This window comes from Danio rerio, chromosome 4 (genome assembly GCF_049306965.1).
Source record: "Danio rerio strain Tuebingen ecotype United States chromosome 4, GRCz12tu, whole genome shotgun sequence".
In the NCBI taxonomy this organism is placed as follows: domain Eukaryota; kingdom Metazoa; phylum Chordata; class Actinopteri; order Cypriniformes; family Danionidae; genus Danio; species Danio rerio.
The window spans coordinates 65,250,861-65,268,317 of NC_133179.1; the positions used below are offsets into that span (position 1 = coordinate 65,250,861).

At 38.0% G+C, this 17,457-nt stretch overlaps 3 protein-coding genes across 8 annotated transcripts in view; all 3 read right to left on the reverse strand.

The window, feature by feature from the left end:
- znf1069 (zinc finger protein 1069) overlaps positions 1-17,457 on the reverse strand; it is a 616,019-nt gene that overhangs the window by 499,784 nt on the left and 98,778 nt on the right. The gene's annotated exons all lie outside the window — the stretch shown is intronic.
- The window catches only part of LOC110439389 (NACHT, LRR and PYD domains-containing protein 3), a 440,964-nt gene that overhangs the window by 155,908 nt on the left and 267,599 nt on the right, over positions 1-17,457 (reverse strand). The window lies entirely within an intron of this gene.
- LOC108183754 (uncharacterized) lies at positions 103-17,172 on the reverse strand. Of its 4 annotated transcripts, XM_073948724.1 has the most exons (4): positions 17,078-17,172; positions 15,712-15,861; positions 3,207-3,317; positions 103-3,041 (listed from the first exon to the last, which is right to left on the reverse strand). In XM_073948724.1, the coding sequence occupies exon 4, from the start codon at positions 2,872-2,874 to the stop codon at positions 1,993-1,995; it is 882 nt and encodes a 293-aa protein (XP_073804825.1). In that variant the 5' UTR covers positions 2,875-3,041; positions 3,207-3,317; positions 15,712-15,861; positions 17,078-17,172; the 3' UTR covers positions 103-1,992. The 4 variants fall into 4 exon arrangements, with proteins under 4 accessions (XP_073804825.1, XP_073804824.1, XP_073804823.1 ...); XM_073948723.1 differs by lacking the exon at positions 3,207-3,317; XM_073948722.1 differs by lacking the exons at positions 3,207-3,317; positions 17,078-17,172 and adding an exon at positions 16,447-16,489.

Genomic DNA, 17,457 nt, shown 5'->3' on the forward strand with positions numbered 1-17,457 from the left:
ACTGAAAGGACAAGATCTCGGTAACAACCGGACACATTTTGCAAAATGTTATGACCTGCTTGTTTGAGTTGCACCATAAAAGTGAGATGAGACAACAAAATAGCCTGAATGCAAATGATTTATTATAAAATGTAACTCAGAACAATCAATCAAAGCAACCAACAAATGTCTAGGCATAATAATGAAGATAAAGAACTTAGGATATAATCACAACAACACTTTAACTACATAATATAAGTAATGCAAAACAAAACCATAAAGTTAAAGAGTCAATGAGATGGCAGGTCTTGACATGTGGACTCCTGAGTAGCCACAGCGTCCAGGGGTAGCTAGCACAACAACTTTTATATACCCATTGATGAGTAATGCAGGCATCCAATCAAGATTTACCACATATTCCAATCTGGAGTCTTGGGATTATCACAGTGTATTAATATTGTAAAACTAAATACTTGTCGCTCTGCCAAAATCATCAAATATTTATCAAGTTTGTATTCTACTCAAAACAGTAAATGTAGTAAACTAGAAAGAATCTTGAATCTAAAAGTAAAGAAACTTTACTAATAAATAGATGATTTGTTTCTCATTCAGGGAGTCAGACAAAGAACATCATCGAAAACAACACTAGCTACATGAATACACTGAAGAGTAGAGTACAGATATATCCGCATCTGTACAATCACTTGCAAAGAGATTTTAAGCAGCAGAGATGCTGTTTGCCAGATGTTTATGAAACTGTTCTTCTCTCAGTTGCCATCATTGTGTTTACAGTAAACGCAAGGAGCGCAACACATTTCTACAAAATTTTCACAGAGGCACAACAAACACACAGACGCAGGGGAGAAAGACAGTGACTGTTTACATCAGGGGTCTCAAACTCGCGGCCCGCGGGCCATTTGCGGCCCTCAGTGCAATATTTTGTGGCCCGCGCCGACCGCTGTACACTGACAGAATCAACGGAGCGGGGAGAGAGAGCGCTCTCCGCTCCGCTAATTCTATCCGTACACAGCGGTCACTGGCATTCCCCGCCCGCCGTGTAAACAAAGGGGCAGGGATGCCGGTGACGTCACCACGCACCCCGCCCCTTTGTTAGACGCTGTGACGGGCGGGAAGTGTTTAGGAAGGAACTCGCGCCGGCCAGAACCAAGGTAAGCTGTTCCCGCCCCTGCCTGCCACTTAGCTACCTAGCTACAGCCTGCATATGTATTATAGGTAGATACAGACTGGTACAGACTGATGTGACTGGAGTGGGGTGGGGGTGTTTTTAAATGCCATGTTCAGAAGAACTGTTCATAATCTTCACTCAATGTTCTATTAATGTTCAGGACATTTCATGTTCAGAAGAAATAATTAAAACTGTTAATAATGACATTTGAGGACTTTTTTTGTGAAATCCCTTATGCGGCCCAGCCTCACCCAGACTTTGCCTCCTGCGGCCCCCAGGTAAATTGAGTTTGAGACCCCTGGTTTACATGGACATCAGTAACTGACTGTTTAATGACAGTGGAATGTTTGATACCGCACATTGTATAAGAGAAAAAAAACTGCATTTCTCGGTAACTGAGATGCACTCAGTAAGTCAGAAAGCCATGTGCGTGTGTAGACTATCCTGTCAAAAAACGCGTTTACATGTTTACACTCAGAGAGCAGCATTTACAGCAGATCCTTCAGTCCATAATATTGTAGTGATTTTAACGTACTGACTTTAAACAATTCCTCTTCTCCCACTTGTTTTGGCAACCCAACTAGTCGTCTCTCTGCCGTCTGAACACTGTTTGAGGTAAAACAGTCTTTAAAGCTATCATACATATTAATGAAGTTGCCCCGAATACACAATAGAGCGCACTGATTGGTTTGAACAAAGTCTTTCTCATGAATGAATGCAGTACACTCAGAGACGTCATGAAATACTCCCAGGTACAGACAGACAGTCTACATGCTGGAATACACGCAAGGAAGTGTATGGGTAGAAAAGTCCAGTGTGACCACGGCTTAAGTGCATGTGAATGGTTTCTTTCCAGTGTGGATCCTCATGTGTTGATTAAGGTATGATGAGCGGCTGAAACTCTTCCCACACTGAGTGCATGTGAATGGTTTCTCTCCAGTGTGGATCCTCATGTGGTGATTAAGGTGTGATGATTGGCTGAAACTCTTCCCACACTGAGTGCATGTGAATGGTTTCTCTCCAGTGTGGATCCTCATGTGTTGATTAAGGTATGATGAGCGGCTGAAACTCTTCCAACACTGAGTGCATGTAAATGGTTTCTCTCCAGAGTGGATTCTCGTGTGGTGTTTAAGGTGTGATGATTGGCTGAAACTCTTCCCACACTGAGTGCATTTAAAAGGTTTCTCTCCAGTGTGGATCATCATGTGTAGAATAAAGTTTGATGATTTGCTGAAACTCTTCCCACACTGAAGGCATGTGAATGGTTTCTCTCCAGTGTGGATCCTCATGTGTTGATTAAGGGATGATGAGCAGCTGAAACTCTTCCCACACTGAGTGCATGTGAATAGTTTCTCTCCAGCGTGGATCCTCATGTGGTAATTAAAGTGTGATGAGCTGCTGAAACTCTTCCCACACTGAGTGCATGTGTATGGTTTCTCTCCAGTGTGGATCCTCATGTGTAGATTACGGGACCACGATAAGCTGAAACTCTTCCCACACTGGGTGCATGTGAATGGTTTCTCTCCAGTGTGGATCCTCATGTGTTGATTAAGGGATGATGAGCAGGTGAAACTCTTCCCACACTGAGTGCATGTGAATAGTTTCTCTCCAGTGTGGATCCTCTTGTGTAGATTACGGGACCACGATAAGCTGAAACTCTTCCCACACTGGGTGCATGTGAATGGTTTCTCTCCAGTGTGGATCCTCATGTGAATCTTAAGAATGTATTTTCTTCCAAAACTCTTTCCACACTGAGTGCAGGTGAAACGATTCTTGTCTCTCCTTTTTAAAATACCATCAGTCTGTAAAAAAGTTTTTTCCTCAATTTTGACATGATGTTCCTCCTGTTTACTCCCCTCGTTTTCTTCAGTTAGGTCTGAAATAAAAAAAAATAAAACATTAGTTTTCATTAAGTCTTTTCATTAAGTCTTAAAGGGCACCTAGGTTACCCCTTTTTTCAGATTTAATATAAGTCTTTTGCGTCTCTAGAATGTGTATATAAAGTTTCAGATCAAAATACCCATCAGATTTTTCATTATACCTTTTACAAGATGCTGTTTTATACTGATTTCCAGCAGGGGGTGGTTTTGTCGTACTGCGCCTTTAAGCCGAGTTCTGCCCGCCCACTGTTTCTACATGCCTCCTCCCTCAGCTGCGTCAGACAACAGACAGTCTTAAAGGAAGAAGGTCTCACGTTGCGTTTGTGAGATACTACAGTAAGAACTAACTTTTACTAATCAGTATTGTGAAGTTGCATTGATGAGTCACACACATACAATATCATTACAAAGTTAACGCGCACACACACACACACACACACACACACAGATACACACGCAGGCAGGCAGGCAGACACACAGAGCGCGCTTAGCTTAGTTAAGGCTAACCTCAAGTACTGTGTGGATATCTGTTATGCTAATGTACAAAATAAACCTGATTTAACTTCCACAAACCGGGATTGAAGCGTCTTCTTTTATAATTGTTCTGACACGCGGCTGTGCTGATGAAGTAAAGCTGAAGTAAAACGCTGTAATTAATTACACACATATTCTGTTTTAAAACACTTTAAACATGTGAAACTCACTCTTAATCACATTTGATGATGATTGCTGATCCTAGCAAACAGAACAGACCTTTTATTCCCGGTTGCTTTGCGTATGTCTGTCTGGTCTTGTTGACACGTACACGCGACTACCGGAACATGTTAATGCGCGCAGCTGTCAATCAATTCGGTGGGCGGGGGGATCGCACACCTACGTAATGGTGCGATCGATTTGAAAACAGCTCTAATTGGCAGACCCTTTTTTTGTAGTTAAATTGAAAAAAAAGGACTGGGTGTGTTCATATCACCCCAGTATGACGGTCGATACACTATACCAACACACAGATCTGTCCAAACAGCTTGAAAAGTAGATTTTTTACCATAGGTGCCCTTTAAGTCATCCTTATTTATCTAGTGCTTTTGCAATGTAAATTGTGTTAAAGCCACTTAACATAGAAGTTAAAGTAAATTTAAACTGTCAGTCCAGTTTTCAGAGTTTCTTACATAATTGATCATAAAAGTCATTTTGGTCATATTGATCAGACAGATTTGAAAGCTGTAAATGGCCTATTTTTATTCCTATATATTCACAATTACAACAAAATGTTTTTCTAAAATGTGTAAAGCAGACAGGGAATACTTGTATATTCTGTGCCTGACTGGTAAACACACCAGAAAAAAAAGTTATTGCGTAACAGCTGAACAAACAGCTGAATTTTTGCCTTGCAGACATGAGACATGCCTGTCAGCATCTGCATAAAGCAGGGGTTCTCAACCTTTTGCAAGCTGGGCCCTCCCAAAGCCAGTTTATTGCAGCTAGGGCCCCAGTGACTCAGAGAGGGTACAAGGACCTTACATTTTTGAGACTTGCTTAGCTTCTCGAAGAGAAATCAAACAAATGAGCGCTTTCTAAAGTCTATGAGCACAGCACACACAAATAAACTAAATTGACATACTGCAGTTATATTTCGAAATGTGTTTTTTTTTTTTATATTTATAACATTTGAATACAGTTCAGCAACATACATCACACAACCTGACGACAAAGGGAGCTGACGATTGAACATCACTAAATTTACCATCACCTCAAGATTAAACATTTTACACTGATTTCATACAGGGTTCATACAGACACAGACTAATGAAAATCAAAGACTTTTAGGCACTTTTTCCAGCATCTACTTTTATTTTCGAAACTGACATGCAATGTATTGAACACCTGAAATGTATTCTCAGCAACCCATAAAAACATTGTATAGGAACTATTAGCAAATTGTTATAATAAAATAAATGATGTAGCCTTCCCAGTATAAAATAACAGTAGCAGACCTAACTTTATAGCTACAGCTCGGCAGAGTCAGCACGGGTATAAAAACAGGTGGTTTTATTCCTGATGAGAATATTTATTGTTGTCAGACTTCACTCTCACATAAATACACCTAAATAAATCAATCAAAACTCATAGCTAATCAGGATAGCCTGTGTGTGTAGGCGAAGTGTTAGAGTAGGGTAAGGTCAGTAAAAATTAGCATAAAAAAGGGAGTGTCAGTTTTGGGCACGTGCTGATTTTCACAGAGGCAAAACAAACACACAGATGCAGAGGAGAAAGTCAGTGACTGTGTTTACATGGACATCAGTAATCAAATTATTTGGCAAATTATTAAATGGTAGATTTTAATTGCAGTTTGGCTCTTTCATTCAGGAATTTCATTCGTGCCCGGTGACAAACGAGATATTTGATTCGAGGAATTGCTGGAAGCGTGTATCTTTCATGCAATGTTTGTTGCAAAAAAAAATCCTTCACATTTCTCTGTAACTTAGATGCACTTGGTAGGTAGCGTCAGAAAGCCATGTATGTTATTCCTGTCACAAAATGCGGGTGTAAGTTTGATTGTGGTGCTAACATGTTTACACTCGGAGAGCAGCATTTACAGTGGATTTTTCAGTCCATAATATTGTATATATATTATCGTACTGTAAACTTTATTAACTTAGAAACCATTTGACTAAGGTCTGTCTCTAAACACTGAAAGAGTACTGCTGACGAACTAACTTTGCCTCTGAATAAACAAACAAAAACCACTGGTCGCTCACTTAACAAATCTGTAGAGACAGGACAATCAACACATACTGGAGCTCTGTCTTTTATTAAAGGAGACGAGCAGCAAATCTGGATTTCACCATTTTCAGACGAGAAAAGCTCTCGGGTAAAAAATGTTCCTTAGACACACATTTCTGTCACGTGTCGCGTGCAGCATAATCCACACGTGAGTCCAGCTACGCTATCATAGAGGGAAAATAAAAACAAAACCTTCACTGCAGCAAATTATAAAAGGCAACACTGACGACCAAATATTTCTTGTTCTCCCACTTGGCAACACAGCGTGGCGTCTCTCTGCCGTCTGAACACTGTACAGGTACAAACAGTCTTCAAAGATATCATGCACATTAATGAGGTTGCACCGCATACACAATAGAGCGCGTTGATTGGTTTCAACCAAGTCTTACTCATGAATGAATGCAGCACACTCAGAGACGTCATAAGGTACTCCCAGGTAGATGTTCAGTCTACATGCTGGAATACACGCTAAGATCTCATGGCCGTGAGGCAGCTTCAAAAATTCATTTTAAACCGGAAGTACGAATTTGCTCAAAATAACGCAAAAACAACCAATTTTCACTTTTTGGTGAAATATGTGTTTCCTAATAGTGTTTTTAGCAGTGTGGGACACATATACGACTGTAAACAACTCAAAAAATGTGTTTTGGTGTTTTGTGACCCTTTAATGTCAGAAGTAGAGTATGGTGGTATTGTTATTTTGGACCATTGTCCAGTCTCACTAAAACTGTTTTCCAGGCAATGTAATTGCCCAATGTACATGACGGTTAAATTCAATACTATTGGCAGATGACGATTTTGTAAAATTTATTGATGCTCAAATAGATTTCTACTTTGAGACAAACGAATCCCCAGAGATAAGTTAAAGCATCCTATTGGATACTCTGAAAGCATATATAAGAGGACAGATTATTTCAGATCAACGTAGTGCAAATAAAACAATGTCAAAACGGCTTACAGAGATTATGAATAAAATACAATGGATCAGCTACACTCAACATCACCTTCTGAATAGCTCCATAAAGAAAAAAAACTTCTTCTGCAAGTCAGTGGCGTAGCGCAAAATGCAGAGGTCCCCCTGCAGGGATCGCTGACGGGGCCCCCTGATGAAGGGGGGGGGGGGGGGGGGGGGGGGTGGATACTTCATACGTCAATTTGCATATCACTAGCTTCATCACGTTCTACCGTTTCTGTTTGTTTAACAGCCAATGGTTAATAAAGGGGCATTTATAATTGCACTACACTTTATATAAGCATGTTTATTTAACTAAATTTATTGCTGTTTGAATACAGTATGTCATTATAGATATGTAGTGAATGTGCAGTAATCTCTCATATGTAATATTTATTTGTCTGATAACTCAGACAAGTTCAGAAACTGTCACTGATGTCTGTGATTGTGAACAAGAAAAGAATAAACGGTCCAATTAAATTGTTAAAATAAAGTAGAAGTAGATCGGTTTGACTGTACAAGGGAAATACCTTCACACTGCCTGTGCTAAATCATTTGTCGTCGGTACGCAGAGGGGTGATCTGCTCTCGGGCTGCAGGTGGGAGAGGCTGCTGTAGAGGACTGACTGGGCCGCCTGTCAGTGCTGTGAGGCGGGGGAGGGGCCGGCGGCATCACACGCAGCTCGTTGAGAAGAGTAGGGACGGTACAGTATGGACAAATGACAGTCTAAAAAAAATCTCCAATAACACAAAAAAAGTCGCTAGATTTGTCGCTAAGGGGGTCTGAAAAGTCGCTAAATCTAGTGACAAAGTCGCTAAGTTGGCAACATTGGCGGCAAGCAATCAGAATTAAGTAGTCCACCGCTTGAGAGGTGTTCAGAGAACACAGACGTGTGAACTTTGGTTCCGACCACAGTTGTTCCCAAGAGTTTGATTATTGCGTTCGTCGGTGGATTTTTAATTATTGAAAATCACGACGACGAGGGGCCCCCCCTAATCACGCCCCCTGCTGGCCCGTCCGCTACGCCACTGCTGCAAGTAGAATATGACTCCTTGACAAGTGAAAAGGCGTTATGAACGAGCTGGCAGGTTATTGTGTTACCAACTGAAATGATCCTCTGCAGTTGGTTTTATAGTTGCAGCTCTGAGGAAAACAAAATTGAAAGTAATGAGGTTTTTTATTATTATTTGGAATTACCATCTGTGATTCAGATCAGTTGGCATCAGAAGGAAAATAACACCTTCTGAAATTGAAAATGCAATCAAAAAAGTGAAAACCGGAAAATTGAAAAGTAGATCTGGCCCTGGTGGCTTCCCAGCTGAGTTTTATAAGAAGTTTACTGTCAAGCTTACACCCCTGTTGTGCAAGGTATTTGCTGAAGCTCTTGTCTCGGAATCACCCCCCCTCTTTATGACATCGGCTGCTATAACAGTACTTCTTAAAAGGGAAAAAGATCCACTTAAATGTGAATCTTATTGTCCGATCAGCTTACTCTGCTGTAATTATAAGATCCTGGGGTGTTTCTAGAAAACCTAGTAAGAGCTTGTTTAGGAAGTCAAGGTGTGTCTGATTGGCATTGGAACTAAACTTTCCAGGACACCGGACCTCCATGACTGAGTTTGGACATGCCTGCTTTAGGGGAACGAGGCAGGAATACCCTCTGTCCCCTCTGCTCTTTGACATTGCCATTGAACCTCTTGCAATCGTAAAGAACTCAGATAGCTTGCAAGGAGTTTTCAGAGAGGGACAAGAACATAAGTTCCTGCTATATGCTGATGATCTTCTTTTTCTGTCAAATCCAGATACATGTATTCAAAAAGCTCTTACAATAATTTCAGAACTGGGAAATGTTTCTGGATACATAGTCAATCTAGCAAAGTGTCTCCTTTTCCCTATCAATGATAGAGCACAGCAAACGTCGTTCCAATCCTTTCCATTTTCAGCAAGTCCTGATAAATTTGTATATCTGGGTGTGAGTGTGACACGCAAATATAAGGATTTGTTCAATAATAATTTTAAAACAACATTAGACAAAGCCAAACGAGACATGGCATGGTGGTAAATCCTTCCTTTATCTTTGGATGGGAAGATGAATTCCATTAAAGTGACAATACTACCAAGATTTCTGTTTCTATTTCAGACTGTGCCTGTTTTTTTTTTTTTGTCAATTCATTTTTCAAGAAGTTGATTACCATACTTTCTGGACTATAAGATTCTACTTTTTCCCTAGGTTTTGACCATGCGGCTTATACAAAGAAGCAGCTATTCTGTGGATTTTTCTTCCACCGCTAGGGACGCTCTGATCGGAATTACCGGTAGAATAAAAAATAAGAGACGAAAAATCTATGCAAAGAAAAATAGACTGCGCTACTTTTTCTTTAGCAGATAGAACACTCATGACAAATTACTAACTGGAAATTATATTCAAATCCTCAAAAGAAGTTCATATGATTCAAGTTAAGTTAAAGGCAATCGGGCTTGCTACCCAGGAAGGAAACTGCGCTGCTGCACGCAAGCTTAGCGTCAAGGAATCTATGGTGAGGCGTTGGAGGCGGTAGCGAGAAGAGCTCATGCAATGCCAAAAGTCGAGAAAAGCTTTAAGAGGACATAAAAGCAGTTGGCCTGAACTTGAAAATGTCCTGGAAGACTTGGTGAACACACATAGAGCATATGGCCGAGGTTTATGCATTGTAAAGATCAGACTGAAAGCCAAAACAGTCTGCCTCAAAATGAACATCGAAGGTTTCAAAGCTGGGCCGTCATGGTGTTTCAGATTTATGAAACCTTTCCAATAGAGCACGGACCCCTCTCTGTCAGTAACTCCCTCCTGACTATCAGGAAAAAGTTGAAACCTTCCACAAATTCGTTGAAACAAAGATAAAAGAGAACTCCATTGGACCAGACAACATCAATAATATGGATGAAGTACCTTTGACGTTTGATCTGCCTCTGACCAGGACTGTTACCAAGACAGGTGCATCATCCGTGTTGTTGAAAACAACTGGCCATAGGAGAACGCACTTTACCTGCGTTCTGACATGCACGGCATCCGGACAAAAAATTCCATCAATGGTGATTTTTAAGCACATAACTACGCCCAAAGAACAACTCCCGAAAGGTATAGTGGTCAAAGTTAATACCAAAGGTTGGATGGTGGAAGGCCTAATGAAGCAATGGTTAACCAAGTGCTACGGTAAGCCGATTTTTTCACCAGAAAAAAACGCTGCTTGTTTTGGATAGCATGAGGGCCCACATCACAGATTCTGTGAAAGCAGCAATCAAGAAAACAAACTCCATTACAGCTGTGATTCCTGGAGGTACAACAACGTATTTACAGCCACTTGACATCAGTGTGAATTGGGCATTTAAAAGGTGCACTCCGGGTTGAGTGGAAGACTTGGATGACAAGTGGTAAAAAGTCTTTCACAAAAACTGGCCGCATGCAAAAAGCATCCTTTTCTGATGTCTGTCAGTGGATCCAAACAGCGTGGAGTGCTGTCAAAGAATCCACCATTACCATTGGGATCCGAAAGGCTGGACTGCTACGTGAAGAGAGCGGTGCACTTTCAGAGCTAAATTTACTAGAGGATGAAAGCAACACAGAGATCGAGACTGATGGAGACAAATGTGACGAAGCGCTTCTGAGGCTGTTCAACTCCGACACTGAAGAAGATGAATTCATGGGTTTCAGCAAAGATGATTAAAGTGACTTGTGGTTTCAAACACAAGAGAAATAAAGGTGAATAAATACCGTTTTTTTATGTTCTGTTTTTATCAGCAAAGTTGCTGCCGTGTTAAAAGGCAATGTTCAGAAAGAATCTGTTCAGGTACTGAAGGAATAAAATTACAGTCTAATGCTTCTTTTGAATTATATATATGTGCTCATGCTTATAATGCATATGTGTTTGCTTGAACCATGATAATCTAATGAGCCCACGCAATGATATGATAAGACATTCTGTTTGACCTTAAAATGAGACAGGAACTTTCACCCCTATAATGTCAAATAACTAAATCTGTAACAAACAAGTCTTGCAGAAAGTCCCTGTCTGGGTTGCAGCTGTGACGTGTGACTTTTCTATACAGAAAGGAGAACTGGAGCAGATGAGGAAAATATTGCTTTATTGTCTTACTAATCACTCTTTTCTTTTGATATATATTTGCTATTGGAGGAATATACTCCCATTTGCCTCACTATTCATAATTTACAATATGTGTTTTTGTCAGATATGATGATGTCTCCTGATATAGCGTACTTCTACTTAACACCTGTTATAATGTGTTTCTAACTAACTGCTAAAACCACAAGAGCTGTGTGTGGGTGCTGGCTGGAGACAGAGCTGCAGAGGGGCTTCCCCTAGATGGGTGCATACACAGGTCAAGAGTTCATAGACAGGACTAGGAGGAAAAGCAGATGTGGGTAGATGCAGCATTTTATACTGCTTTCTGTGTATGCATGATGTATGATGCTTTAATAAAATTGATATTATCCTGATAATTCTATAAGGAAGTTATGATGCTCAGCTGTGCTTTGATGATTTTTTGCTACAGTTGCTTGCTGCACCCCAGATGTCAGTAGTGTCAAGTATGTCAAGGAGAAGTGATACTTTCACCTGCCCTTTTGTTTCTGTGTGCAGAGGTATCTCTGTGTGCAGACCACAGACCTTTGAGAGATGATTCTGCCTGATAACAGCTGATGGCAACAATAGAGATTGGGGGTAACTGATCAGAGGAGTGGCCAAAAAGATTGAACGCTGCTGATGGATAAAAGGAGGGAGTCGAGAGAGTTTGAGAGCTTTTGGACATCCAGACTGCTTGGCTGACGGTTCTTCAAAAGCCCAGGATCCTGACCTTCGCTTTATTCACTTATGCTCAATAAATAAATTCATTGATTTTGATTAATTGACTCCTGACCGATTATTGAATTGGGGTGGACTAAGGCAAGTGAGAAATAGTCCAACAGTACATACATACATGTACAGTTTCAGTACAAAATCGTTCAGTACATGCAGTAAATTTCAAATTTTTTAACATAGATATCTGCGGCTTATAGCCCGGTGCGGTTTGTATAACTTTTTTCTTTTTTTTTTAAATAGCGCGCATGTGGCTTATATACAGGTGCGCTCTATAGTCCAGAAAATATGGTAATTGTATTTTTACATTTCTCTAGGATAAGAAAATTCCTTGCATAAGAAAGGAACTCTTGGAAAAAAGAAGGAAGAGAGTGGATTGCCAATGCCAAATTTCTGCTCCAATTTTGTTAAATCCATTGTTCCCCCCCTCTCTTATAGATTCAGCGTTCCAATGATGGTCTAGGAAGGGAGTTAACTGTGATAAGAACCTGTTAAAAGATGCCATATTTTTCTCATTTCAACAGTTAAGAACAGACATTGAGATTCCACACTCTAATTTTTTTAGGTACCTTCAGGTCTTTGGTTTCGTTAAAAAAACTTCTCTCCTTCACTGAACCAACCAAAAGCATGCTGTATAGATGAATTGGTAAACATGAACCCATATCAAAAAGGTGTAATGTCCATGTTATATGAAGTGATCCAAAGAACTGCCTCTACTTCCCTAAATCGTATAAAGCAAAACTGGGAAGACCAACTGGGACTAGAAATATCAGATACAGCCTGGCAATATGCCATAGAACTGGTACACTCATCTTCTGTATGTATTAGACATGGTCTTCTTCAGTTTAAGGTGCTTCATAGGCTTCACCTATCTAGGAGCAAGCTGGCAAAAATGTATTCAGGGTCAGATTCATCTTGTCCCAGATGTGGTTTGGAGCCAGTAGTTCAAAGTCATATGTTCCGGGGATGCCCTAGATTACATCATTTTTGACCAATATTTTTAGATAATTTTCATCTAAATGTAATAAAGATATGGATCCTAATCCTTTGATCTCAATTTTTGGTACAGTGGCAGAAGAAATGTACCTGTCAGCTAATCACGTCGAAATCATTGCCTTTTCTTCTTTACTGACCAGACACCTGATTCTTCTCAGGTGGAAAAAGACGAACCTGCCATCCCACAATCATTGGATATTAGAAGTGTTATCACATCTTTAACTCGAGCACCTTAAGTACACCATCCGAGGCTCTACAAAAAAAGTTTTATGAGGTTTGGCAGCCTTTCCTATCCTACACTGAACGCTCAGGGGTTATTATATCCTAAGTGAGAGTTTATCCCTAATTTCCTGATTTGTTTTTACCTATTTTTATTTTTCTCTTTTTCCCTTTTTCTTTATGGGATATGAGTATGTCTGTAGGTATGTACCATGTTAATTTGTTCTTTAATTTGTTTGTTGTGGAAAAATCAAAGACTTTTGAAAAATCAATAAAAATATTTGAATAATAAGAATGTAAGCAGTACTAAATAGTTTTTTGAACAAGTAATAATCCCATTAATCTAGTTATAGTACATGTTCCTGTTGAAGATCTGTGAATTTAAACTATTTATTCATTAAAGAAGGACAAGCCATTCTCATACGTGACTTTGTTCTTTGAGTGACTGAAATGTAGGCAATAGCTATGTTTCCATCCAAAAATGCAAATTAAATTTATTTGCAAAACTGGAAGATCACAAAAAATATTCAAATAAATTAGCGTTTCCATCCAATGAATCAAAGAAAACAAAATCGTCACTTCCTGATTAACTAGCATGAAATATCAACAGTAAAAACAGAATTTACTGCAGTAGGAGAAGCTACATGAATCTTTTCTTTATTTAATAAAAGACTTTCACATCAGAGGATAATGCCGACACACAATGAACATGTGGTAGTGTTTGAAGCAATGAGATGTGGAGAACAGACGCTCTTGACTCGCTCCAGACACTCTGGAGGTCATTAATAATATAATAACATTAATACTTAAACAGTTGAGGTGTTTTAGAATGACCAAAACAGCATTTCTCATATTTTTTAAATGTCTGGGTAAACAGACACTTTTTCCTCTTTGAACACAAAACATTTTCTTTTGAGAAACTTTTTAAATAATTTGGAGCAGTAAACATGTATGGCTAAATCATACAAATAAATCCTTGACTTCTGCTGTCTTCTTTGGTTTCAAAAACACAGATTTCTTTACAGTTTGAAACAGCATCTTTGGATATCTTTTCTGCTGGAGATACTGTTGTCCTAAAACAAAATGTAAAAAAAAAAAAAAAAACTTACATATACAGATGAACGGTACAGCAGAAAATATTGGCGGTTTTAAAACCTTGACTTTTTTCAAACTGCGTTATACCTTGAAAACAGTTATTGTCCTACACCTCAGCAGCACAACACTGTTTTTAGGATCTAAAAATGTATTCTTTAAAAAAAAAGTCTCAAGCAAAAAGATTCCAATTTCAATGTCTGCTGGTACTTGAAGAATATGGTCAATATTCTGATGAACTTTACACTCAGATGTTTGCATATCATCAGCATGCTGTAATCCATTTCTTAAGCAACAAAAGTCATTTTAGACTAGTTTGTTGGCCAGTTGTAGTCAGTACAATGCTAAACATTATTGTTCCACTATGATTTTATTGTTTTGTCTCACGTCGTCCCACAACAACAAAATATAGTTTAGAATACAATATTTTATAATAATTAATTAATTCAGTGTCCATTTCATTCAGCATATTTCAAATTAGGGGCATCCACATTTTCTGACATACTTTAAATCAGGGTTTCTACAGGTGTCACCAAGTTAAATTTAAGACTTAAGACATTTTTTAAGACCATTATGAATGAAATTTTAGATTAAGGAATTTTTCAAATGCCCCAGATGAAAAAGATTTTTATTTGTCCTATCAAAAAATATAATATAAAATATTTAATAATACAATAATAAATCAATAATAATAATAATAATAATAACAATAAAATATTTTACATATTTCTTAGCAAAAAATCTTAAATATTGTGTAAAAACAAGAGAGCTCTACTTGGATCCACACTTTTTTTTCCAAAATAAACTTTCTTTAAAATAAAAAACAAATTCACAAATGTTTTACTAACTATACTAAACTATAATAAACTAAATCTATGCACAACAATCTGTCCAGGTCGATGTCCTCAGCAGAAAAAACATAGAGCACGTTTAAACAAATGAAGCACGAAAATAATTAAAGCATTATGAGAAATAGAGTTAAAATGACCTTTTTGAATGAAAGGTTAAAGGTTTTATTGAGATGGATTGTTGGTGATTGTATGGGTTTCGGCCAGATTAGGTAGCAAAACATGAAAAAAGGAAAATGAAGACTTGTTTTAAAAAGATTTAAGACCTACAACACAATCTTTCAGTAAATTTAAGACTTTTTAAGGCCTAAACTTTTAGGTTTTTGAATTTAAGACATTTTAAGACCCTGCGGCTATTAAATAGGGAATAGCCCTGATAATTAGTTATTATAATAATGATGATGTAATTGTAGATACTATCAGTGAGAACTAGTAACAACTACTACAAACAAGTTTAAACCCATAAAGAAGTTGATGAAAAAAGGGAATTGTGATCAACGTGACCTATGCAAATGGAAAGTACTAAGCCAACACCATCACTGTAATAGCAGATGATCTCTTCTATGAGAATACTGTAGGTCAAATATTCTCAGCTCAGTTAAACTTTTTTAATTTATTGTTTTTATTTGTTTTATATAGTGCCAGTGCTCAAGGACGCTTTACAAACAGTAGGAGAACAAGAAAAGCAATAACCTCAAGAAGGTAGAGAAAATGGGAGACTAATAATACATAAAATAATGACAAAAGACACGAGAACAAGTTACAAATGAAACACATTCCTTTTTTTCAATGAGTGCTTATGTGAATTTAGGAGAACTAGGCAGCACAGTCAGGACTGCAAGATGGATTTAATTTAGTATTATTATTAAAATATATCTGAATGAGGATCAGATGACTGAGTTGGTGTTTGAGAATGAAAACCAACCTGTTTGTTCCTGCAGATCTTCCTGTTTGACTGTGAATGTTTCTTTAATCTTCACATCTTCACTCTCCTCTTTAATAAACGCCATCTTTATAACAGTGTGGAGATCAGTCGCTTCAGCAGGAGTTTTTCTCTGTGTTTAGACACTTTATCCTGTTTAAAATGAACAACACAATAAAAAATGTCCTGTTTAAAAAAAAATAAAACAATGAACAGAAACAAAATAACTTCTCTTCAACACTTGCTTTAACAGTTTCCTTATATGACAGTCATTAACAAACAGAAATCAGGTAAGTCTGAGCAAGAAACAATAGACACAAATGAGCCGATTAAGACTAGTACTCCATTTCTTATATATAGTGATGTATACTTCGAATAGAATGACATTATGCTATTTAATGAATTAAACCTTCACTAAAACACTTATTACACACTTTACTGTTGCTTTATTTAAACTTTAACAAATGTTGTTAATTATTTTCTTTGTTTTATTTATTTTATTGTCTGCTTACAGCAACGCTGTAGAACTTATTTGCACAAGACAAGAATTTCCTCTTGGGAACAAATAAAGTTTATCCTATCTTATTCAAACAATAGACCTTACTGTGAGTAAAATAATACTTCTTTGTATAAACGGTTAAAATAATATTGTCCACAGCAGGTACATTTAGCATTAAACGAACAACCTGAAATTTTAATCAGTCGGTTTACATCTGTGTAAAAGCTTTAAAAACAAACCTTTCTCCAGTTGAATCACAGTGTGGGAGCGGCGCAGCCTTATGACATCACACCACCATGCCACAATAAAAGTCTTTTTCCCCCCCATTTATTCTTTATCATGACTTATTGATACATTTCTCCCTCGTTTTCCACTTTATACTTTATCTGCTTTCTGTTTTGTACTTGTAAGACCATCATTTATGTTCATTGAATAAACCCATTTACCCCCACTAGATCTTGGCCTTCAGGTAGGTTGGTAAGAGGTTGCATTTTCTTTGAACGATTGCATTTCTTCATCCATAGCTTTAACTCATTCACTTGCATTCACTGATGTTACCACCTCTTTGTATGTTTGAATGGGGAAACATCAAATTCTCCAAAATTGACTGCCAGGTTCCAAGCTATATATGTAATAGGTTGAAACTTATTTGGGCTACAGTCCATTTGTCAGGATAAAAACAATATTTATAACCAAATAAACAAACAAACAAACAAACAAAAAAACTAAACAGTTGTGAAGAAGCTTTTTAAAATGACTGAATAACTTAATAGAACGTTGAACAATGCATCCACACATGTTTAGATTTTACATTTTATAATATTAGCATTCAGATATTATTTGAGTGTAAATTCAGAATGTGCAACTCACCTTTTCAGTCTTCAATGAAGAAGTGGGATGAGAAATGGCCTCAGTGGGTTTTTCTTTGTAGGTTGTTGTTGGTAATAATCCCAATGTAGGAATCTAAAATTGTAGTTTGTCCTCCAAAGTTGTTTTCGTATAGCAAAATAAGCCAATGAAGATTCTTTTAGGAACCCAGAATATATAGATGCAACCCTGCTGAGATACTGGATCTGGAATGTGATTGGATAAGACTCAATTGGCCCCCATTAATTCTAGTATAAAGATGCAAATGAGCAGTGGGGAGCAGTGAAGACTCGAGACACATTACTGTAGAGGATGGGAAGTTCAGCAGCTTTACAAACCAGTTTAAAGAGAAATAATGATGTATTGGGAAAATAAGTTGACTT

Coding starts and splice junctions, on each gene's coding strand:
- LOC108183754 (XM_073948723.1), bottom strand. CDS start 15,796: ATGGCGTTTATTAAAGAGGAGAGTGAAGATGTGAAGATTAAAGAAACA. Junction 3,042..15,711: donor AGATCTGCAGGAACAAACAG/GTTGGTTTTCAT, acceptor TTTTTATTTCAG/ACCTAACTGAAGAAAACGAG.